The 24,829-nt window shown below is 37.6% G+C and overlaps 1 protein-coding gene and 1 long non-coding RNA gene across 7 annotated transcripts in view; one reads left to right on the top strand and one right to left on the bottom strand.

Annotated features, from left to right (window-relative positions):
- Plekhm3 (pleckstrin homology domain containing M3) overlaps positions 1 to 24,829 on the top strand; it is a 215,109-nt gene that overhangs the window by 143,110 nt on the left and 47,170 nt on the right. For 2 of the 6 annotated variants that reach the window (XR_013424271.1, XR_013424270.1), the window contains one exon: positions 9,226 to 9,331. The exons of 1 other annotated variant lie outside the window; for it this stretch is intronic. Coding sequence is in view for 3 of the 5 variants with exons in the window: in XM_078017905.1 (XP_077874031.1) it covers positions 9,226 to 9,383; positions 11,789 to 11,849 (219 nt within the window). In the remaining 2 variants the exon portion in view is untranslated. Of the gene's footprint in view, positions 1 to 9,225; positions 9,384 to 11,788; positions 13,694 to 24,829 lie in introns of those variants that run through there. 3 more of the 6 variants (XM_040294802.2, XM_005335121.5, XM_078017905.1) reach the window with 2 other exon arrangements.
- LOC144365612 (uncharacterized) lies at positions 1,502 to 24,671 on the bottom strand. The gene is made up of 4 exons (XR_013424272.1): positions 24,499 to 24,671; positions 24,250 to 24,344; positions 3,350 to 3,457; positions 1,502 to 2,591 (listed from the first exon to the last, which is right to left on the bottom strand). It is a non-coding gene; the product is annotated as an uncharacterized LOC144365612 (long non-coding RNA).

Below are 24,829 nucleotides of genomic sequence, written 5' to 3'. Positions count from 1 at the left end.
CTCCCAAGTAATTCAACCACTAAGATACTACCTAAGATCATCACTATAGTCAAAAAAATGCACAAGATGTGACCATTTCAGAGAATTCTTACACTATCTTTCTATAAGCCAATGGCGCATCCAGTTCAGATCAAACCTGTGGGGGTACACATGGGCCTGCCTGGGTTGCCCATCCTGTAACAGAGACAGTCTTAGAAATTCTCCATCTTTACATGTAAAGTAAAGTAGGCACACAGTGACCTCAGAATTTCTGAATTGATCTCAAACTGGGCTGCACACTGACCCCAGATGCTCTTGGAATAGGTCCTTCCTAGTAGTGAGGGGCTCTTAAAAGGGAAAGTGAGGGGCTCTTAAAAGGGAAAGTGAGGGTCTATCACCGACCTGCTGGGCAATCTGAGGCAGCTCCATCACCTCTCTGGGCCTCAGTATTTTCACACATCAAAAAGGAAATTGAGTTAAGAAACACGCACACCCGCGCACGTGCACATACACACACACACACACACACACACACACACACACACACTTGGGGCTTTTTCTCATTTACTAATCAATGAATCAGTAATGCCATAACTAGAGCTAAAATGAATAATAAAGACAAATTCAATTTCTTTCAAATATATACTAATTAACTCAACAGAGAAGCAAAATTCTGATCATCCTAGGGAATTTTGTGGAACTGTCTCAATTTGAATCATTTAAATCTGTTTCCCCATATATAATACATATGCACCTGTATCCAACCATATGAATATATGAACCACATTATTGTCCTTAGTCTTTGTAGATGCTTCATTAAAGTTCTGTGAAGTTATAGCTTACCTGAGCCACACCCCTTGAGGCACTTAAGTGCAGAAAAACTGAAATAAGTCCCATTCCATGTATTTTTTCCGAATAAGAACTTCACACACTGGCTCCATCTTTGCCATTCTAACCACTGAAAAAATTGAAATTGAAATTCCTTAAACTTTTATCCCTTCAGATAGTTTTCAGTAGGAAACAAAACATAATATGACAGGAATGGTCATGGCCACTCACCGTTCTGCCCTGTTATATTAAACCACATTAGCTTATCACACAGCTTCCAAAGCCTTAGCAGAAGTTGTCACTTCTACAAGATCAGGTAAGAGCTCATTGCTGACATCACAATCCTCAGCACACAGCTTGAGTAACCAAAATCTAAGTCCTATTCAGCTGACCCAAAATGGATAGGGAGAAATGGAGAGAAGCTGATTAGAGAAGACATAGATTATATTTATGTACAAACATTACCAACATTGAGCTGTGATAAGGAGCTCAAAGGAAAATTATGAGAAAATGGAGTTTGAATCAACTTATTGAAATAGAAGGGCTGGGGTTGTGGCTCAGTGGTAGAGCACTTGCCTAGCATGTGTGAGGCACTGGGTTCGATTCTCAGTACTGCAAATAAATAAATAAATAAATAAAATCCATTGACAACTAACAAAATATTTTTTTTAAAAAGTAGAAGTATCTCATAAACTTTTGGTGATATACTTTTTATTTTCTATTTTTAGCAATTTGTGAATGGAAGGATTATACTTTAGAATTCAATGAGGGTTCACACGGAGGATATAGTATGTGTGAAGGTTTTCACACTTGAGCAGAATCCATGGGCTCATTTTTCCCAACTTCCCATGAACTCACCTGGCCTTAGTCACTAGACATTACTCTGTCTACCTAATTATGCTGAGAAATGGCACACAGAGACAAACTGCAAGCTTTCATGGTTGTCTAGGTAAGCAAATGTGATTATACTGGAAATTATTTCACAGTGTGTGGCAATATTGGTTCTGCCATTTCATCAAGCTGACATGTTCCTAGTGAGTGCCAGGTGGCTTTGTTCAACATAAATTGAGTCTTTTGGTTAGACTTTTAGAGAAGGAGCCATTTGTCAAGTGAAGCAGCTTCTTCATCTGAGTATTCTCCCCAGTTGTCCAAAATCTTGATGTTACACAATGACTCATTTTGAAATGGAAGGTAACTTGACAAATCAGAGGAAGGGAATTAGCCAATGCATAAAGAAATGTGATGAGAAAGAGCCTTTTCTGTTCTTTTTTTCTGGTCCAAGTTACCAGTGCTCTGTTTCCTTTCCCCTGTAGATTTTGAATTTTGTGGTGGTGCCAAGGGAGTGAAGGTAAACCAACATAAAAGAATCATTTGTGCCCTTTTCCCGAGCCCACAAAGCTCTATTGGCTACAGACCTCGAACATGACACTGCAATTTCCTGGTGCCACACATGAGTAATAAGCAGCTGTTTCTGAAACTGTGGTTTGGAGAAGGCAGCACTAGGTTATTTTTTAACTTAATTGTAATTTTTGATTGGTGTGCAAGAAAGTAAATCAAATAAAGTCTGTTGTCTTAGTCTGCAAGAAAGCCATAGGCCTCAAATTCCAATGCTGACCATCTTGACCAGAATAGAAAAGGGGGAAAAATGTGTATCCCCAGGCTGGAAGTTCATCCAGGCAGCTTTCGTGGGCTGCCTTTGCACAGGAAGAATAAGCATATTTGGTATATCAGATGACTGGATTGTGGAAGGTGATATTTGACAGTCCCTCGAGTTTTGGAAGTACCTGAAATGATGGAAGAAGATATCAGCTTGATGCTCATTTTGTCCTTGACCCACAATTGTGATTATATAATTTTAAATTACAAATGGAACATATATTCTTTAAACACCCAGTCAATATGACATCTCTGAAATAGTCCTATATGCACATTCCCCAAGTAAATGAATAAAACTGGTACCTTCTTTAGGATAAGAAGTTAAGTTAATGGAAAACAGAAACAAACCCTTTTACTCCAGTTTGGACATTTACCTTTGCTCAAGGAGATAGACAGTTTGGTATGTGGGAAAAGTGGAGGAGGTTGAGAGCAGGGGACAGATGAGATGGGGTGGGGACTACATATGTTTTCTGCTAATTACTTTGTTATGATTTTGTTTGTAGTCATGTACTTTGGGAAAAATAAATGGAGAAATAACATCATCTCAGAGGTCTATTTCTCCATCGCTCATGACCAATCCAGTTAACCAGGCTGGTTAACTAAAACTACTAGCCTTCTAATGCTAAAGATGAAGTATTCTTCTATCATTTGATGGGTTGTTATAAAATTATATTAACCTGTGACTAATTTGATTACAAACAGGAAAGGAGTAAGAAGGACAATTTCCAGGTGTTGCTAAAATGTTATCTTACACTAGTGATTCCAGTTAGATTTGAGATGTGCTAAGTGTATCCCTCCAGCATTTTGGCCTTTGCCAAAGCATGCTTGTCCAAACTCTGTTCTCTTATTTACAGCAATACCAGGGAAATGGATTAGATGGCTTTACCTTAATTTCTACAGATGTCATCCAAACTGTATAACAACTTGATGCCTTTAAAATAATGATAGACGAAGTTCATACTTTGTTTTCTTATTCACTATAAATCTCAAGTGTCTGCAAAGAGAAATGAACAAGTCATAGAAATTTTCTATTTGGATTATTAGTAATAAGCCATTATTTATTGACCACTTGCTCTAAGTCAGACACTGTGTTTGGTGTTTTCAGTACATTGAATCTGATCCTTCCCATGCTCCTGCAAGGTGGATGTTATCCTAGTTTTTCAGTTGACAAAACTGAAGCCCAAAGAGGTTAAATAACTTCCCTAAGTCTCACAGCTGTAAAATTGATGAACTAGAATTTGTACTGAAATCAGCTTGCTTATTCCACTTGCCTCCATTGCTTCCCAGAGACAACCAAGTTCTGATGGGGTGTTGAAAGATCTTTAATGTCAGCCTCTTTAGGAGACTTTAATGAGTCAAACTATCATGCACTGGAAAATACACCTAAGTTGTTGAGAAGCATAAACTGACCTATGATTATGTCTATGCCTTTAAAAAAAAAGAAAGAAAGAAAGAAAAAACAGGTTTTGGCCAGTTTTATTAAGGAGGTGGTTTATTTTGCCCTGCTCAGTCCTGTCTGGTTCTCAGTGATATTAGAATCCCCGGGGTCAAACCTAGCATGGATACCTAATCAGAAGGATCCCACCACCACCATTCTGGCTATAGTGGACTGCTGTCACTCTGGTGAGGCATACCAGCTTAGGGTGGACAGAGCTGTGTCCACCTTCTGACCTTTCTCATAGCTGTGTTCTTGGCCAGGAGATCCTGTTGGACTTTGCCCCACCCATTGTCAATTTCCAGATCCAATGGCATACTGGAAGCTCTTTTCTATTCTTCATTCTCAGTTGTAACTGACAGTATTAGTCTCCTTGAGCTTTGGTCTTATTTGAAGCTGCCCTCTTGCTAGGGGTGGCTCTTCATCAGCACTTAACTTTAAGGTTAGGAAGTTGGCATGAATAGTACAAGGTTATTAGCAATGGAGGGGAAGCTGTGGAAGAAATGACAATTGATTTATTTTTGAGGATTCAACCAAAATAAAGATATACCTTATTTAAAAAAAAAACCAAGGAAATAACATACCTGAGCCCACTTTTCATAATGATGAAACTTCTAGACCAGAAACCAAAATAACTGGATTCTATTCCTAATGCCACCAATAGTCATATTCAGAGACAAGATTTAAGCCTTTTAAATATCTTATCCCTGGAAAATTATAACATTTTCCTTTCTATAATATTAAAGGAATGTTTGTAATTTCTAAAATAAATTTAAGAATATTACCTCAGTTTTCTGGAGAAAGAAAATATTCCAGCAATTTTAGCCATGTGGAACCCGGCCACCAACTTAAGCTGACAAATAAGAAAAAGCAATCCTAAAGCAGATCACTTATTTAGGAATCCTTTTTGCTTCTTCATAAGTGATCTGCCACCTGGTCCAGGCACTATTTATGCTTCTCCCTAAACCATATAACACAGTGACTGAAAATGCTGTGACACAAAGATAACCCCAAAATATGACTGCCAACAGCTAAGGGAAGAGACAGAAATGCATTCTGGGTTAGTCAACGAGAACTGACAGAGAGGGACTCTTTCCCTTCAAGCAATTTACTTTCCTTTAGTTGCCCCATGTAAATGGTCAAAAATCATTATTTTTGTATGGTCAATATGATTGGATAAGCAAATCACTCACATATTAAATAATAGAACAGAGCACAAAACAGCAAAATTAAATATTTTGATGTGAAAATAAATAAGGATAAGCATAAAAGGTCCATGGAGCTGAAGTAGCCAAAGATAGCTTTTCAGATCAAACCAGAATAGACCTAAGCCATGAAGCCTATGTAAAATTTAAATGAGTTTTAAGAAGTAAAACTGTCAGTAGAGGAGATAATATGAATAAGGGCTCGGGAGCAAGAGAAAACATACTTTGTGCAGGGAAATTTTGCTTACAACACAAGATGAGTTTTTGAGAAATGGAAAATAAGTTGGGATCAATAGTGTAGAGTCAACTTACGGAGACTCTTGCACACCAAGCAAAACATAAATCCCAGTTTTGTGCCATTTATCTTTGTATCAGGTGTTTGAGACATTGTAACTCAGTAAAATTTTATGAAATGAATGTGGAAGAGTTTTTATTAGTGATAAAACAATAATTCACCAAAGCCTTGAGAGAAAAGATGATATATGATGAAAGTGATGTATAAAACTAGATTATCTCATTAATCTAGAAATGGGTAATAAGAGGATTGGGTAGGTTGGAAAAAAAGAGATTTACAGTGGAAACACTGAAAAGAAACTCAACCACAAAAATACCACATGTTGTATGATTCTATTTATATTAACTAGGCAAATTTATAGAAAAAAAGAAAGGGCAGGGAAAGATGGGGAGTAATTACTAATGGGTGTGGGGGTTTAGAAGAAAGTTGGTGAAATGTCTAAACTGATTCTAGGGATACAGCTATGAATAAACTAAGGCAATCAAGTTGTAGGGTTTAGAGAGATTTTTTGTTTTCTGTTTAGGGGAGTCTTTTGTTTGTTTGTTTTACAGTGCTGGGGATCAACCCCAAGGCCTCAAACATGTTAGACAAGTGTTCTACCTTGAGCTACATCCCAAGCCCTGGAATTGTAGATTTTAAATAGTTGAATTGTATGATATGTGAATTATCTGTCTATAAAGCTGTTACTTAAAAGAGGGAGAAGGAATCAATAACGTGGTAAATGACATGATATTTAGTAGAGAAAATGAGTCATTCAAAGTAGACTTCATACTTTAAATTTGACTCTCAATGAAATAACAAGAGCAACCACTATCACTAGTATTGTTACTTACTATTGTTTTAGAAGCCATAAATCATGCAATATGACATAAAGCTTAAGCAAGAGGCATAGTATTAAAAAGGGAGGAATCCAATTTTTGTTTTAATAATACCCAAGAAAATCACCTAAAAATGATTACCATTGATGAAAATGCAGTAATATGGTCATGTATAAGATGAACACAAATGTCAAGATGTTCTAGTATCCCAGAAAAAGCTAATAAAAATATTATTCAAAAGGTTAACCTTGAAAGAACCTAATAATACATGGGAATGGTATGCAAGGAACAAAACTGGTTTTTATTAAGTAATAATAAATGAAGTTTTAATAAAATACAGACATGTAGCAGGTTCTCTGATAGACTATTATGAAGATAGAAATCTTCAAGTTAATTTTCAAAAAGCTCATTAAAGTCCCTAGATAGGAAATGGCAGTGTACGGTTGGTGAAATATTACAAGAGCCTTCAAAATATTTGTACACTTTGCCCCAGTGAAGCCTTCTTTCTGGGTAGAGAAAAAGCTTCATGACAAGATGCTCAGTCTTTTCCTTTATATTCACATGAAAACTCTCATGTCTTCCTCAAGGTCTTCTCTTATCCTCTTTTTATTTGGGGGGTTGGGGGGTTGGGTAGAGTACCAAGAATTGAACTCAGGGGCACTCAACCACTGAGCCACATCCCTAGTGCTATTTTGTATTTTATTTAGAAACAGGGTTTCATTGAGTTGCTTAGCACCTCACTTTCACTGAGGCTGACCTTGAATTTGCGATCCTCCTGCCTCAGCCTTCCGAGCCACTAGGATTATAGGCATGCCCCATTGCGCCCAGCTTCTCTCCTCTTCTTTACTCACTTGGTTTCCATACTGTTCAAAATTTTGGTGTCTCTCTTTAAATGAGTCATTAACCTTGGTTGTTTAGAGTGGAGTAAAATAAGAAAACTAAATTCAACTGAAGTATCATTACCACAATTTAGAAATTACTCCATGACACATTGGGAAGTGTTTAATGGTGGTTAGGCATATGATTTGTTGTGGTTATTTCTTAGAAAGCATGTGTCATGTGTCATAAGGAGCATGCCTAAAACTGGAGTTTATCAGAGTCATTGATCCACAAAGAAGAGAAATGAAAGGAGGTCTATCCTCAGCTTCCTAAAGGTTATGGAGGCGAGAATAAGTTGAGTAATGGTGGAAAACACTTGCCTGACTCAAAAATCAGCTAAGATATTTTCTACCCTACTTGTTAAGGAAAATAATTCCACTCTTAAAAAGCTGTAAACTTTATTGTTTTCTGTTCATTTTCTGCATTTTAGTGCAAAAATAATGTTGTTAATTAATTGTTTTTAAAAATGCAAAGACATGGGGTGGGGATGTGGCTCAAGCCATAGCGCACTTATCTGGCATGCGCGGGGCTCTGGGTTTGATCCTCAGCACCACATAAAAATAAAATAAAGATGTTGTGTCCACCAAAATCTAAAAAATAAATATTAAAAAATTCTATCTCTCTCTCTCTCTTTAAAAAAAATGCAAAGACACAACTTTATACAAACTGATTGCTTCTCTGATTTGTTCTGCTGCCCAGAGTTTATCATTGTTTTGGTTAATTGAGAACACTATGGCATCATCCTGATGTTTAAAAACTATCTCAGTTTCTAGTTGCAGTAGAGCTTCATTGTTTTGTAAAAGGCATGATTACCTTCTCTGTTTTTTATTTTTTATTCCCTGTCACTATTACTTAGTCACCTTGACATTATGATTTCTTGGTGGACATTTCCCTCAGATGTTCTATGTAAAATTATAATTTTAACTATGTATTCAGTTGAAAGAAGGCATCCGGCTATTTCTAAATTAAATCTAATCTTCATTTTTTTCTTATATCAAAATCCACATGTTATGCATTAATGAGAGAAGAGTAAAGGCAGATTTTATATTGTTGATATGTGATGTGCTGAAGTCTTTGAAGCCCATCAAGTTAATTCAGTGATGAGGGATCTGATTGACCGTGGGTTCCAAACTCACAGGTGTTTGCAGGTGAGGTGACAGTGGAAGAGCTGCATATGCAAGACACCAGGGCCTGGTGGGGGGCTAGGGGAGCAGGCAACCCCTGCTCAGAATCAGGTCAGAATTTAGAGTAGTTTTGCTAGATCTTGTAATTTTTCAAAAGAAGATTAAAAATCTGTGTTTTTATGAGCAATCTCCCAATTTTTAAATTTTTAAATTTTTTTTTCCCTTAGTGCTGGGGACTGAACCCAGGGCTTCCCACCTGCTAGGCAACTACCACTGGGCTACATCCTTAGCCCTTTTTCTTTTTGTTTTTGCTAATTTGCTCAGGAAGCCTTAAATTTGTGGTCCTCCTGCCTCAGCCTCCCAAGTCAGTGGGATTACTGGCATATGCCACCTCATCCAGCTCCAAATTGGCTCATTATTTTTAAACACTACAGTTTTTGTTTTGTTTTGTTTTTACAGGCTGAAAATGGCCCTCAAACTGCCACATTGCAGCCTCTTTCTATTATTGTACTCACCAGCAGCTAAGGAAACCTGTCTTTCCACATTTGCTTTGTGTTTGAGGGGGACATGATGATAAAACTACCTCATTGATTTATCAGAGAAAAAGTATTACTAAATATACCATATAAACTTCTACATTCACCTTTTTCCTATATGTTTCCCATCTATTTTAGGAAACCTACCACACTGCTCTTATACCAATACCATAACTGTGAAGTTGGTCTATTCAAGTAGAGTTCCCATCTGTTGGTCCTCAATCCCCTACAACCACACTATAAAAAAAGAGAAATACAAAAGAAGCTTCAGCATCTTCATTTTCCAGCCTCCAGTGGTTTAAACCCGAGTTCTTTTGGAGCAAAAATACTGTGTCTTTTCTTCCTCAAAGTTGCTGAGAAATTATAATTAGAGGTTTTCCTGTTGTGTAAAGGAAAGGAATCCCTTTCCTGTGTCTGTAAGTCTTCTGTTCTCAACAATTTGCTTCCCTGTTCCATTTCTCTTTCTGTAGGTGATAGAGGGAAAGCTGGCTCCGTTCTTGGGCAAGGTCATTAAATTTGCCACCTCACACGTGTACAGCTGCAGTCTTTGTAGCCAGAAAGGGTTCATCTGCGAAATCTGTAACAATGGAGAGATCCTCTACCCTTTCGAGGATATTTCTACAAGCAGGTATGAAATATATTATCTTATAAAACACCCCTTACTATGTTTTGCTGTTTTATTTGGCCAGATTCAGCTAACTTTTAGTCAAGTACTACATCTCTCCTCTTATCCGGGATCAGGTTTCCCTTGTTCTTAGAGAAAGTTTTTCACCATTTGGTTTTCTGTATTTATTTCCAACCCTGTCTTGGCTACCTTAATCCAGAATAAGATCACAGAGCTGCAAAGAAACATCACCTAAGTCTGTCTTTATTATATAATGAAGAGTATTCAGATTCACATATAGAATGAAGACTGGGGATGGAGAATCCTCTCCACCTTTTCAGGGTGGAAGTTTCCCTCACAGAGGAAGACCAAAACTGGATCAACTGCTACAAATACAACCACTGAGGACCCTGGTGAACATGCCTGCTCACCACATGCTTTTCTCCACAGATGCGCTGCAGTGTGGTGATGAAAGTTTTAGGACCCAAAGGAGAGAAAAGTGGGAGTTTTGTGGGATTATTTTTCTAACCAAAGTAATACTGGGGCATCAGCACATCCATTGATTGATGGATGATTTTTTTTTTCCTCCACTAACTGGAGGTCAGGGTTTTTATTACTGCTTTTCCTGAATCACAAAATGATACATATCACTTTTCCTTTCATTCCCAAAGCATAATAGAAATACACACTGTTTGTGTGCGTGCACTGGCTTCTTTGGCCATGAATGTCATGGCTCATTTCCCACCCTGCAAGGCTCACTTACATTGTGGTTCAGAACAGAAGGAGAGGCAGGCAGCCAGGGAAAGCTGAAGCATGTAGAGTAGAGCTAAGATGGTAAGAGTTGATTCAGCCCTTTTGGCTTCCTTTTTAAACCCAAAGACTATTTGTAAACATTCAGGAACTTGGGTTACCTCACACATGGAAAGATGGACACATAAACATATAGGAACATACATGTATACACACACACACACATACTCACACACTTACACAGACACACAGAGTTCAGCCTCCAATACTCTAGTTCATAGTCTAGAGTTTAGATGCCTTTTTTAAATGTACACCGCACAGCCCTTCATGGGGCTGAGGAGGGATAACTAGGTGAAACATATTTTTAGGGCAGTGAAACTACTTTGTATGATACTATAGTGGTACATACATGACCTTATATTTTGTCAGAACCCAAAGAACTGTACAACACAGAGTGAACCTTTATTTAGACTGTGGAATTTAGTTAATAATGATATATCATATTGGTGCATTAATTGTAACAATTTTACCACACTACCATAGAAATAGAAGATGTTAATAATGAGGGGAAGGCAGGTGGGGGTATATAATGTGGCAAAACTGTATCTGTAAAATATGTGAATCTAAACTTTTCTATCAAAATTTTAAAAAATATGTCCATATGAATTTTTTACTGTTAGATCAAAGCTGAGCAGACAGTTTTAAATAAAACTTCACTGGAACAATGTTAGATTTGCAAAAAGAGCACAGAGAGTTTTCCTATACCACATACACAGTTTCCCCTATTAATAACATCTTACACTATTATGGACACATGTTACAATTAATGAACCAATATTTTTATATTAATAGCTAAAGTCATAGTTTGTTTTTTTTTTTTTTTTAAGACTTCCTTAATTTTTACCGAATATCCTTTTTCTGTTTCAGGATACTACATTTAGTTGTCACATCTACTTACTTTCCTCTTGGCTATGATAATTTCTCAGGTTTTACTTATTTTTGATGTCATTGATAGTTTTGAGGCATACTAGTTAAGTATTTTATAGAATCCCTCTGTTGGTGTATGTCTGATATTTTTCTTAAAGTTAGATTGGGTTTTATGGGTTTGGAAAGGAAAACCACAGAGGTAAAGTGCTATTTTCATGACATCATGTCAGTGGTTCATACTATCAACATGACTGATCCCTGCAATATTTGCTCCAGGTTTCTCCACTGTGAAGTTCTTTCCTTTCCCCTTTTCTCCATACTGTACTCTTTGGAAGGAAGTCACTGCGTACAGCCCGCACTTTAGTGGGGCATTATGTTCCATGCTCTTGGGATCAGAGCAGATACAAAATTATTTGGAATTCTTATGCATGGGAAATTTCTCTCTTCTTTCTCATTTATTTTTAAATTGTTTATTCTTATCAGTATGGACTCAGGCACAGTTTTTTCTTTAATTTAGATTATTCAATAATTCTTTATTGCTCAGACTATTCCACCAGCTTTGGCCATTCACACTCTAAGTTGGCTCCTGTGTCTCTTTGACAGATTCATTATGGGGTTTTTGTTTAGAATGCATTTTTGTTTATTTGAGGTTTCTTTTGTTGTTTTTATGTAGAATTTTCTTATTTTCTGGCACTACCCTGTTCCAGGTTCATGCTCATCTCTTGTGTTTCTTGCCCTGGTCCAAAATGCAGCCAACTGTCCAAGGAGACCTGGTTCCTTTTATTGGAGAATGACTGTAGAAAGAAGATCTGAGCATGGGATTTCACACATATTTTTAAACTCCTCAGTCCCAAAACTTGTCCCTTGACTGGGGCAGAGGTGCTACTCTCTGACTATCTCCTGTAAGTCTTTGTTTAAATTCCAGAATATGTATCTTCAAAGACTTTATGTGATTATAAGTCATCACCAGAAGAAAGAATCACTTTTCAAAGTTAGCTGTGGCTGTAGTTAGAGGTACTGGATTCTCACAAAAATAACCAGATTATCATGCCTCTGGGCTCATAGGGATCTTTACCCAGTGGGAGAGAATATATATGAATTTAAAATCTTGCTTCTGCCTTAGCCATCACAGTTCCTTAAGCTTGCAAAAAATATCTGAGTCAGAAGTAGCTCTGACCAGCTTCCCTGGAATTCCAGTTTGGTAATACTTTTCAAATTAAGCTTCCTCTTGGTATTCAGTTTCCAGTTAAATGCTAGGAGAAGTTTATATAGGTCTATGGGAAAAAGCAAAAGGAAATATTAATAAAAGATTTACTGAAGGAAACCTTTATAAAAATACCAAGTTGCTGATTAAAAAATAAGTCCATAAAGATATAGCAACTAAATTATTGTGATAAATAAAATTGAATAGTGGGTTAAATTTTAAAATTTGTGTATAACTGAAAATTTTATGAATGAAGTAATGATTATTCTGAGGTTTGACTCAGAATAATCTGATGATGGGTAAGAGGGGATGGATGTAGCTGAAAGAGGTTGCCATAAATCTATAATTGTTAAAGCTACATGATATGTACATAGGAATTTACCATGCTATTCTATTTTTTAACATATTTGAATTTTTCCCTATTAAAGCATATTTTTAAATTTGTATGTAAAAATCTTAGGAATGAGGTAATGAATTTGTTACCATATGTCCTTGACCATATGCTAAATTCAATACCTCCATGGCCTCAGAAATATTCTTAATATCCTTTTAGATCCAAATATCATTTGAATAGCATAATTACATCTGGGTAAAAAGCATTTCACAAGTATTAGAACTATGTGTTCTTTTAATAAATGATTTATCAAACGTATTATGGGTGAGCATTGCTCCAGGTGCTGGAGACACAGTGGGCATGCACACTCCTTGCTCACAAATAGTTTGCAGTCTAGGGAGGGACAGATGAGCCATCAGCAGTTCTGTGAAAGTATGGCTGGAGCACAGAGGGAAGTGGGCCTGCAGCTCTAAGAAGGGCTCATTGTCCATGAGTGAAGTGCATCATAGGTAAGAAAGAACAGGTTCCAGAATTTCAAACAAATTTAAGGAGCTTTAGATGAGGTCTAAAACACTGATATAAGTACTGCCCCAAGATATAAGGCCAAAACATGATCCCAAATACATCTGACTCTAAAATCTGTTTTTTTTTTTCCATTATATGTCATTGCTTCCACTCTACTTGTGGCCTCCAAACCTTTTTGCAGCACACCCGCTAAAATTAATTTGAAAAAATTATGTGCCTCTGTCTTGAAAGTAGCCTCCAATAAAAGTGTTCATTTGAACTGTCCCTTCGTTTGCTCCCTTGGGACTTTTTGTATTTGGAGCAGACTCTAACCAGCCATGGTTAGATTGGGATGGGAAAAGAAATGCCTTTCTTTTGTTAAATGGAGGAAGGACTTTTGTGACAGCGAGGATGGCCGAGCTCTCACCTCCTGCACATCCCTAGGAAGCCCATTTGGCTATGGAAGCTGAGGATCCCTGACTGTAACTCTATTTGTTGCTCCACACCAGCCTCCCCTAGAAGATAATGCTAGCAGTTTTACCTTGTGATATCTTTCTTCTCAAACACAAATAATTACCTCTGTTTAGCCTTAATAAGAAAAATCTCAAATCCAAATTGCAAGATTTTAAATACAATAGGAAGATCCTGAATTGCAAGACTGTTTCACTTAATCCTAATCCAGCTTTTACCCTCTAAAGAAGGACAAGGAAAACACAGGGATAGGAGAGATAAACATTTCGTTACAACAACTAAATCCCACATCCTAAAGAAATAGGAAAAGCAGCACATGCCCTCCTTGAGAATAAGAAATAAGGGATCTAACTTTTATGAATTAAAATCATAAGAACAGACTGATACTACCCTAAGTTATAAAAGAAAACAATGAAATGCAAACAAAGAAGTCACATAAATCCACAAAGTGACCCAGGATTTAGGCTTTTTATTATTTTTTTAAGTCCTTAAATTGCTTCCTCCACAGCTTTCTTTGCAACATCTCTGTATATCAGTGATCTTCTCTTGTTATTAAGAACACTTTCCTGATGTTGCTAAGGAGTCCATCCTGCTTTCAGTATTTCTATGAAGGTGCCATCCCTGAATCTTGAAATGCTTCAAGTACATAAACCCTTCATCTTAAACCACTCAGCATGTATCTTAACATGGGACTTGCAAGATCAGCAGCCATCATAAATCAGTTCCATCCTTTCTGTCCTGACCCATTTGGCTTTGTTGATTTCTTCATATGACATATAAGTTGTCCACAGTTCAGAAAACATTGCACTTCAAGGCGTATGACCTTATAACCTTTGAGATTGTATTCAAATGGAGGTTTCCTATAAAATTTTGCTTAACATTGAGCTTGGTGTCTTTTGTATAGTAAGCATTCCATAACCATTTATAATGTGGTTCAGCTTACTCAAGTATATCTGAATTCATCATTTTAAATAAACTAATTAACTAAGGGAATTTCAAATATTCCTAAAGACAGAGAAGCATAGCAAAAGCCTGAAGTAACATTGCAGCTTAACAAATAGGGTTGGAGCAACTGACTTACCACTTAAGATATTTCTCTGGCAGGAGCATTGGCCTCCCCTAGTCAGACTAGCAATATTCGCTTACCCTTGGAATGGCATTAGAGATGGGGTTCTTCCTGTGTGTTAGAAGGGCATCTGCAGTTCAGAGGTTACTCTTGTAAAAAGGTTTGTTGTTTTTTAAAACATCAGAGTTCAAAGATGCAGAATGAGCATTGCTTGTCAGTTTTCCTTTCTGTACAACAGTTAGTCATTCCCTCTCCTCCTTTGAGAAATAAGGACGGCATGCAGAACCTTACACTTATTAACGCCAGACTCTTACCAGTTGAGTTAACATACTGTGCAACCACTTCCAGGCTGCACACATTTAAAGAACATTTCCCATATCAGTTGGCCTCATAGAAAAGACCATAGCAGGTGAGTTTCTAACAGAGTTTATCTTCTTTTTCATGTTTAAAATCTATTTTATCAAGGTAGCTTACAGAAAAAGAAGGGCTCCTAAGGAACTTCATCCAGGCCCCAATTGCTTTCATCCATCTGGCCAAACTCCAGAACTGTCCAATTTGCACTGAAGAACATAGAGACTCCTCCCACCCACCAACCTTGACCTTTTGAATTGGTCTTTGTCATTTTTCATTTCATCAGATCCATACCACCCACCTCTGAGGACCTAGGCTTGTTGGGGCATGAACATTGTTCTTTGCATTGGCACTTTCTGCCCTTCTTTAAGCTTCATGTACACATGAATCCTCAAATACCTGATTGTGGTGAAACCTTATAAAGGTTTGTTTAAAAAGAAAGAGCCCATGGGCTGGGGTTGTGGCTCAAGTGGTAGAGTGCTCGCCTAGCACATGTGAGGCACTGGGTTCAATCCTCAGAACCACATACAAATAAAATAAAGATGTTGTATCCACCTAAAAAACTACAAAATAAATTTAAAAATTAAAAAATAAAATAAAAAGAATGAGCCTGCTTTATTATATAAAGTGTTGAATTACTTCTTCCCATAGAAGACACTGAGATACATGATTTTTCTCAGCATAACTAGAATAGTTCATTAAGAACTATGTTTCTGTGGCTCTGTTTGCCTTTGATTTGTCCATGTTAGCACAGTGCATGGAGACGGCTCCATGGGGGCTGAATATGGAGATGGCTTTGCCTAAAGTTGTCACTTATTAGTGTTCCTAAAACAACATTAAACCCCAGATTTGCCAGCAACCTTACAAAGACTCATCCATTTTTCTGGGGAGCCAATTGTAATATGCCGTTTTCTTGAAGAGTGGTTTTTTTTTTAATATTTATTTTTTAATTTTTGGTGGATACAACATCTTTATTTTATTTGTATTTGTATGTGGTGCTGAGGATAGAACCCAGCGGCCAGCGCATGCCAGGTGAGCGTGCTACCGCTTGAGCCGAGTGTTTTATGGTAAGTGTTCAGGCATAAACTTTTGGGGAAGAAGGGGTGCAGGTGGAACAAAACTTAAGCAGAGAAGGAGAGGGAAGCACTACCCAGAAGATAGTTTTCCCCCTGGGGTTCCTATTTGTTCAGCCTTCGATTTTGTGAGATCTTGGACAAACAGACTGAATACCTGGATTATGCCCCCCATCTGGACTGAGCTACACATGCATTACATACCCTTTCTCACTAATCAGCCTGACACATTCCTTTGTTGGTAAATGGTTCCAAAACAAACACTGTCAGTGCACCTAATTAGCAGGTTTGTGGGCTGTGCTTGGCAGTCTTGTTACATCCTGTTCAACAATTGAGGACAACAGCTTTGAGCGGTCAGGCTTACTGGAGGGAAGAGCTTCCCCCAATGTATATACTCGTTTAATGATATTTCCTTTCTGTGGCTTTTCTTGGGAAGCAGCCACTCAGTGCGTATTGTAATGAGGTGTGGGATTTTAGAAACAGCTAAAGGACATTTGGACTCCTCTTCATAGGTACTTTTTCTGGGGAAGCACTAACTTCCATCTGCTTATTGCTCTTTCTCTCTCTCTCTCTCTCTCTCTCTCTCTCTCTCTCTCTCTCTCTCTCTCTCTCTCTCTCTCTCATTAAAGAAGAGGGTTTTGAGGAACTTTCTCGATGGTCTTCTAGCACCATCGGTGGAGGATAGCCTCCTGCCTGTGATTTAGAATTATCCACATTCAAGGTGGAAGGACTGTGGAAACATCTAGTTATTTTGGGAAGGGCAAAACCAAAGCCCAGAAAACTCATATGGCAGAAACGGGGCCATGACGAACCAAGATGGGATTCCACTCCTCTTAGGCCATATGACTGCCCATTCTTTAATGTATTTGTTATATCAGTGAAGGTTTTCTTTGAAAACTCTTCATCACAATGCTGGTTTTTAACTTTGGTCAAAGAGTAACTTGGTAAATAACATTTCACCTTGGCCTGGTGGCTCCTATATTCACATGTGAAAATGTTTCAGAATGTCTGCTATCACAGACCAGACATTTGGGAAACTCTTAGGGCTGACCTGACCCTTTATGCCATTAAGATACTTGATAAATATGGTGCATTTATAAACACAGTACTAGCTGGTGAGGCCACCTCTGTGTTCAGAGGCCATTTGGTCATTTTAGTAAGCAGCTGTCATCTCCACCTAGATATGTTTCTTACCAAGCTTCCAGTTAGATGTTTGGTTAATATTATGTTAATCATCTTATCTTTAAGCATTCCAAAAACCTAATTTTTATTGCATAAAGAGAGAAGTGTTCTTTGTTATTTGACTCATATTTTAACTGTCTAACTATAGAATTAATTGATGGACACTATAAAAATTTGAAAGTACACAAAAATATGAAGAAATTCTCCATGACTTATTCTTTTTCTACCTATATACATACATATATGAAACTGAAATGATAGTTAATATATAATTTTATATCTAGCTTTTTATCACATTATATTTGACCCAGGAAAATAATCATATTTAATCTAGATGGGCACTTTTTAGGAAAAAATTGTAATTGGCTCTAAAATCATTAAGATTTATAATATATGGAGACAAACTAGTACATGGAAAGATCATTGGAAAAGAGATAAAGAGGTCTAAATGTCATTCCTAACTCTACCACTAACTTGCCATGTGATCTTTGACAAGCCATCACCCCTGTGTGCCTACATACCAAACCTATTGCATTTTTTAAATTTTTCATTGACAAAAGATATAAGAGCTTTGCTTCAACTCCATAGCTTAGCATTTTTTATTTGTCTGATAGTTTGTCATGATGCTTTCAGTGAAATTGACTGATTTTAATACTGTTAACCCAAAGAGATTAAAATACAATTTCTGATTGTCATTCAGGCCACCATTTTGAAAGAATGTAAGCTCCATGAAGAAATATATGTTTTTGCCAGATGTGGTAGCACATGCCCATAATCCCAGTGGCTCTGGAGGCTGAGGCAAGAGGATGACAAATTCAAAGCCAGTCTCAGCAATTTCGAGAGTCCCTAAGCAACTTAGTGAAACCCTTTTCCAAAACAAAAAATAAAAAGAGCTGCGATGTGGTTCAATGCTTAAGTACTCTTGGGCTCAATCCCTGGTAACAAAACAAAAATTCTTTTAATTGCTTTATTTTAATTTTGCAAATCTGTAGTTGTTAACATAATTTGTTCAAATAACTTTCAAACTGAAAGTTATTTGTTATTTGAAAATAACTTTTCAAATTTTTACGTAAGTAGACATTACCAAGATATGAGTAATTTATTGAGTGATGGCTAACAATCTATCATATGTCAAGAGCAGATGTGTTTTACTGGGCCAGTAGAAACTTTGTCAGGAGAGAGACCATGTCAAAAATTTAAGCTTTGGGCTGGGATTGTAGCTCAGTGGCAGAGCACTTGCCTAGCATGTGTAAGGCACTGGATTCAATTCTCAGAACCGCATTTAAATAAATAAAATAAAGGTTCATCTACAATTAAAAATATTCAAAAAGAAAAAAATGAACTTTGCTAAGCTACTTAGATAATTTAATTTACAGAACATTTTTTGGGTCACTTTTTAGTGTATACTTTTTTGCCTGTGAAACTGTAAATAAGTAACCTGAATACACAATAGGGAAAAGAAGAAGTATTTACCTTTCCATACAAAAATGTTGACTTTTCAGATTGAGCAGCATGTTTTGAAATGAACTGTTTTATGCTTTAGGATTAGAAAAGGTAAAGTAGTATCTTTGTTTTGTCAGTATATGTTTACAATATTTTGAGACTTTTTCTATACAATTAATTTTAGGAGCCTAATAGTATTATGTCATTAAAATTACTTAAAATTTTTTTGTTTTGTTTTTAGGCTGGGGTTGTAGCTCAGTGGTAGAGAGCTTGCCTAGCATTCATGAGGCACTGGGTTCGATCTCTGGCACCACATACAAATAAACAAATAAAGTAAAGGTATTGTGTACATCTACAAATAAAAATATATATGTACTAAAATATATATATATATTTTTTGTTTTAATGTCAGCATCTAATTCTATTATCATCTCTTTATTAGGCACCTTCAGTATTCTTAATATTAAACCACCCAGCAGTGTTACAGCAGGAAGCATCTGCACGTGAGATCTACAACTATCATTAATAACTGTCACTCAGGCCAGGCACAGTGGTGCATAACTTGTAATTCTAATTCTAGCTATTTGGGAAGCTGAGGCAAGAGGTGCTAGGCTAGCCTGGGCAACTTAGCAAGACACTGTCTCAAAAAAAGAGGAGGGGGCACTAGGGATGTAGCTTAGTGGTAGAGCACCCCTTAGTCTAATCCCCAGTACTACAAAAAATAATAATTATCATTATTACCACTCATTCAGTTCCTGATGCTTTCAGAATACTTATTATAGAGATAAAGGTACAGTTCATAAATGTTCACACTCTGTATAAAAGTTGCTATTTGGATTGAATCACACTGGAGCATAGAACCTCTGAAGAGCTAGAGGGAGTTTAGTAATCATCTTCCCATGACTCCCACCTCCGTTGAGGCTAGAAGCCCCTCTGACATCACAACTGTAGCCACTAAGATTCCCTCCTGAATCTCCATGCAGTGCCTTTTCTGCCTTAGCCTGTTGCCACAGCACTAGCTCTGAAATTTGAGAGTCTCACAAACCATCCATAAGGACAAAAGGCTCTACCTTTTGTGGAGCCTCATTTATTTTTGGCATGGTTGTTAGAACTCACCAAAACAATTAACAGGAAGAATGTTCAGCCTTTTGATTAGAAATTGGAAAAGAAAGGGGTTGGGGTTGTAGCTCAGTGGTAGAGCACTTGCCTAGCATGTGTGAGGCACCGGGTTGGATTCTCAGAACCTCATAAAATAAAGGTCCATTGACAAAAAAGAATATTTTAAAAAAGAAATTTAAAAAGATAATATTAAAAAAGTAATTCATGTGAAACACAGAAATGTGGGAATTTTCTTATTTTAGAACCAATAACATAATAGAAAAACTTGCTAATAATGACCCTGGGATTTGCCTAAAGCCTGTCGTAGAAACATTGGAAACCATTAACTTGTACAGATTTTACTTAAACTAAAGATCTAGTTTGGTCTTGAGAGTTGGAAAGGTGAAGTATGATAAAGCCTTTCTTCAAAAAACGAATTTACATGCCCTTGTTCTCTAGAAAGGAAATCTTTGATGGTAGAGGAAAAGGACATTTATGAAATTAAAAGACTTGGCGGGAAGGCAGCTTATATCTGTGATTGGAAAGAAAATCCTCCAAATCTAGAATGAAGAGACAAGTGAATTTTCCTTGGCAGCAGAGAAGACACAGTGTCTGAAGTGAGGAGAGGGTGGGGTCGGGAGCAAGGCTGAGCAGCCTCCAGTGTGCAAGCATGGTGTTCACCAGCACAGCGGTGGGGGTGGGGGAATTTGGAAAGATCTGATGCATGCATGTCCAGCTTCAGCCAGAAAGGGGACTTTTCCCTTCCTCAGCTTTCTTGAGAGCATATTTAAGATGGTCTGTTTAAACGCAAGAAATTTAGTCAGGGTCTAGCCTTGGAAGGCACCTAAGGGTGATTTTAACGCTTCTGAGCCTCTGTCGTAGGCTAAGCCCACCTGAAGGTGTCTCACCTCACTTTTTCTCACAGAGGGATTTGCAGCTTTTGCTCAGGCCACCCACCACCCAGAGACAATGAAAGATAAAGAGCCAAGGTATTGGTTAGCACAGCTTGACCCTGCAGCCTAAGCTAAAGGCTTCCCCCAGTGAGGGACTGTGTTGTTCTTTTTGAGATTCTTTTTCTTAGCACCACTAGCCTAGAACACATTGAGTGTTAGAAAACTCTGTGATGCCATCTTGTTAAGAAACTGTCTTGGGCTGAAGAAGCAGCTCCAGGGTAGAGCACTTGCCTGGCATAGGTGAGGCCCTGGGTTCCATTCCCATCACCACTGGAGAAGGGAGGGAGTCATGTTGGTGACAGGAGACAAATAAGGGAATAACCTAAAATAATGACAAAATACTTCAGGCCTTTTATTTGACTGCCTTTCTCCTAAAATTTGCATTAATGACCAATAACTTATTCCTAAGCAATTAATCATGCTGCTCATAAAATTGGTCTTATTTTCTGGACTTTTGCATTTTCTAATGTACCATGCTTGAAAATTGCTTTTATTTTGGCTCTACTAAATGCCTTGTACTTTGAAACTCAAATGTAATATGTAAATAACAGTGACTCCCATTCAGTGTCTTAGAGTTTGTGATTATAAGTATTATAAATTATTATTTCTTTTAAAAGGCATACTTCAAAACATGACAGTTAAATTTCTCAGTTTTGCATTTTAAAAGGTGATACAACAGAAGTACATGTATAAACTAAGATTATTTGTTTTAATCTCCATTTGCCTAACAATAGTCTCATATACAGTTGCCTTTGTCTTAGATGTAGCAAGACATTTCTAAACATCCCATGGGCTCTAAGGAATTTTGAACAACTTTAGGAATTTTTACAGCAAACCATTGCTCTTATTTATAGTTTTCTGTGGCTACAATTATAATAAATTCTAGCTTTTCCAGCAATGGTAGAAAATATTTAAATCTTCCTGTAGTTCCTTTACTTTTGTCATGGTGTTTTCATGCCTAACATGCACCCAGTTCCCTCCACTGCAGCCACTCCAGTAACAGTAATAATCTCTAATAGTAAACAGATTTTCCTGAAGTCATCACAAGAAAAGGTGGGCACTTGTTATTTGAAAATGATAGGAACTTCCAGGTGAACCTTAAAATTAAAACTTAGCAGTTACAGAAACATCAGTGGTTTCCAAATCCCACAAAAACCTAGGACATTGAGTTAAAATCTATTATGATTTTGTACACATATAATGTGTGACATATATGTCTGACTGAGAAGTCCTGTCACCACCCATAGGTTAGCAGGAAGCATTTTTTAAGCATTTACACAAAAGATGACAGTTAATGACCCCAGTGGGATAGCAAATTAACAAATGAATTAATTAACCCTTGTTTGCCTTCTATTTTGAAGCCAGATTTTAAGTAAAGCTTTTGTCAAAGGTATTAGCTGAGCTTGGTTTACAAACTCAAAGTCCAAGACCTGTGAAAGCCAAATGCTTTGTGGGCTGCAATCAGGAAAAACCCCTCCTTAATTGCCTCAGGCTTAAAGGGCAGATAAAAAGATCATTGCAGGACATACCAATTGTCCTTCCCAGATTTGAGGCTTAGCAGGTATTTAGGTATGTGTTGAATAACTTAGAGGACCATGTAGTTAGTACCAGGAGAAGGAAGGCCAGATTTCAAATCAAAGACTGGAATCAAGTCCAAAGTTTTCACTCAGGTATTCACTCTAGTTATTGTTTGATATTGTATCTAATTATTTGCAGACAGACCTGTTAAAAATGGGAAAACAAATAATACCTTACTCAGAAAGCTGTTGTGGGGATTAAAAAGATAATCATTTACGTAAAAACAGACAAATGGCCAGGCAGATGTTTCCTAGTTTAAATTTTTAATTTTGTTCTTACTGTATTTGCATTTGCCATTCAGAACTAATGGAATAGCTTTTCTTTTCTTTTCTTTTTTAATTTTTTTTGTAGTTGTACATAGACAGCATGTCTTTATTTTATTTGTTTATTTTTATGTAGTGTTACACATAGCACATGTGTAACACACAGGCTTAAGCTATACATGACACTAGCTGATTTCCTATCTAGGGAAATTACGAACTATTTGCTTATGTTCATTTACTTACACAATAACAGCAAAAAAGTACCAACCCAATACATTAAAATAGCCAGGCCCCAATAACTACTTTCCTTAACTAAGACATTTAAGTAATCATCTTGGTTTCTTGGAAAAGCCAATAATAGCTAGTGGCCATATGGGCACCTTCCATAGTAGCTCTACACAAACCGCACTCGCATGCCTGATAGCATGCACTTATTTCTGCACCCCACCCTATTCGTGTGGGCTCTGCAAAGTGGAAATCAGCCAAAGCTCAGCCCTGCTCTGCAGGCCTTTTGCTCATCAGAGATCTAACCAAACTGAAGCCTAAATTTCAATCCAAGTGAAAAATCTGAAGCCATTGCCTGGGCCAAAAATAAAAACACAGCAGGAAGAGAACCCAACATGAACAGAGCAGAAGCATTTCAGTGACCTCAGCTCAGGGCAGAGGCCTTTAGCAGTTTCCTGTGACCTCCCTGAGTGCATCCAGAATCTGGAAGGGTGCAGACAAAGCCATCGAGCCTGTCTCTAATTGGCCTCACATCATCAGCATTCCAGAACAGGAAACTGTCTGCAGCCAGGAATTCTTGCTTCTTTGCCATATTTGAGATGCAAACCTTTCCCCCCTGAACGTATTTAGTTCTATAGTTTGTAGCAGGACTGTTTTCCTGAATTTGATACCATAATAAGAACATCGTGTCTGTTCAATCTCTTGGTTTCTAGATTGTGAACCTCTGCCTTACTTACCATGGGTCAATAAGTTAATTTTTAGGTCAAAGACTGTTCATAAAATGTACAGTCTCCTTCCATGATGTACTTGCTAAGATGCAAAGTGAGATTTGTGTTTCCCTGAAATGATGGAGATGCTCCCCTGAACTTATCCCAAGAAAGGGGACCAGTTTGCCAGGGCACACACAGATAATTAGTAGAGTGGTCCCCTGCAGCTTCCATGGAAGCAGAACTCCAGTCTCTCTGCCCTAGTCCCATTTGTCGTGGTGTGTCCAAGCCTAACATGCACCCAGTTCCCTCCACTGCAGCCACTCCAGTAATTTAACAAACACTTCATATAGGGTGCTAAGCTGGTGTTTCCTCCAGCCAGCATTTACTGTTTCTCTTCTCTTCTCTTCTCTTCTCTTCTCTTCTCTTCTCTTCTCTTCTCTTCTCTTCTCTCTTCTCTCTCTCTCTCTCTCTCTCTCTCTCTCTCTCTCTCTCTCTCTCTCTCTCATACATACACAAACTCACACAAGCTCATGTTTAACAATCCTATTTTTTCCCCCCTTGGGTAAAGTGAGTATACACTATGGTTGGGCTGGGAGAAGCCTTAAAGGAATTTTCAATGTTTGTCTGGAATTTTTTGAGAAAGGGACAGAGTCACCTCCTTTTGGCCACACTTCTTATAGTCACAGCTGTATATACTAATTTATATATGCTATTTTATAGTTTGATTAAAGCAAATAAATAAAAATAATGCATAATACCTTAAAGCCCCATCTCATTTTGTCCCAGCTTCTCAATTTGAGACTTTCTAAGGAGGAGGCAGGAAAGCCACATTCACATTAATTCATCCACAGACCTTAGAGCAAGAAAATTTGGAGAGAAATAGGTGTTACTGAGAGTTGTTTTTTTTTCATACCCAAAACCTGCAAGTTGGAAGAAACCTTACATATTATATAACCCAATCTTGTTTACTCCTGTAGAGACTGAGGCTTAAAGATGAAGTAATTTACCTGAGGTCCCTGTGACACCAGAGCCAACCTGGGCCACGGCCTTGGACTCCTCACTCCATCGGAGCTCTGCCCTGTGCAGTGAGCAGCCTGGTGAATGTTCTACCAGGCTCTTTTTCATTACAGGAGTTACTGAAACCAACTGTCTCACAGTTGCACAGGAGCAATCTATTTTATGAAGCAAATGCAAAAGTTTTTCATTTAGATTAGCCAGATGGTCAGAGAAGGGCATGAAGATGCAGAAAACACTGCAGAGAAATAGCCCAGAGAGTCTTGGCCAAAGAGCAACTAAATATCACTGAGGGCCAACCATAGAGAGGCCTTTAGGTAGAAT

This window comes from Ictidomys tridecemlineatus, chromosome 7 (assembly GCF_052094955.1).
Source record: "Ictidomys tridecemlineatus isolate mIctTri1 chromosome 7, mIctTri1.hap1, whole genome shotgun sequence".
NCBI lineage: Eukaryota > Metazoa > Chordata > Mammalia > Rodentia > Sciuridae > Ictidomys > Ictidomys tridecemlineatus.
This window is presented reverse-complemented; position numbering and strand designations above follow the sequence as displayed.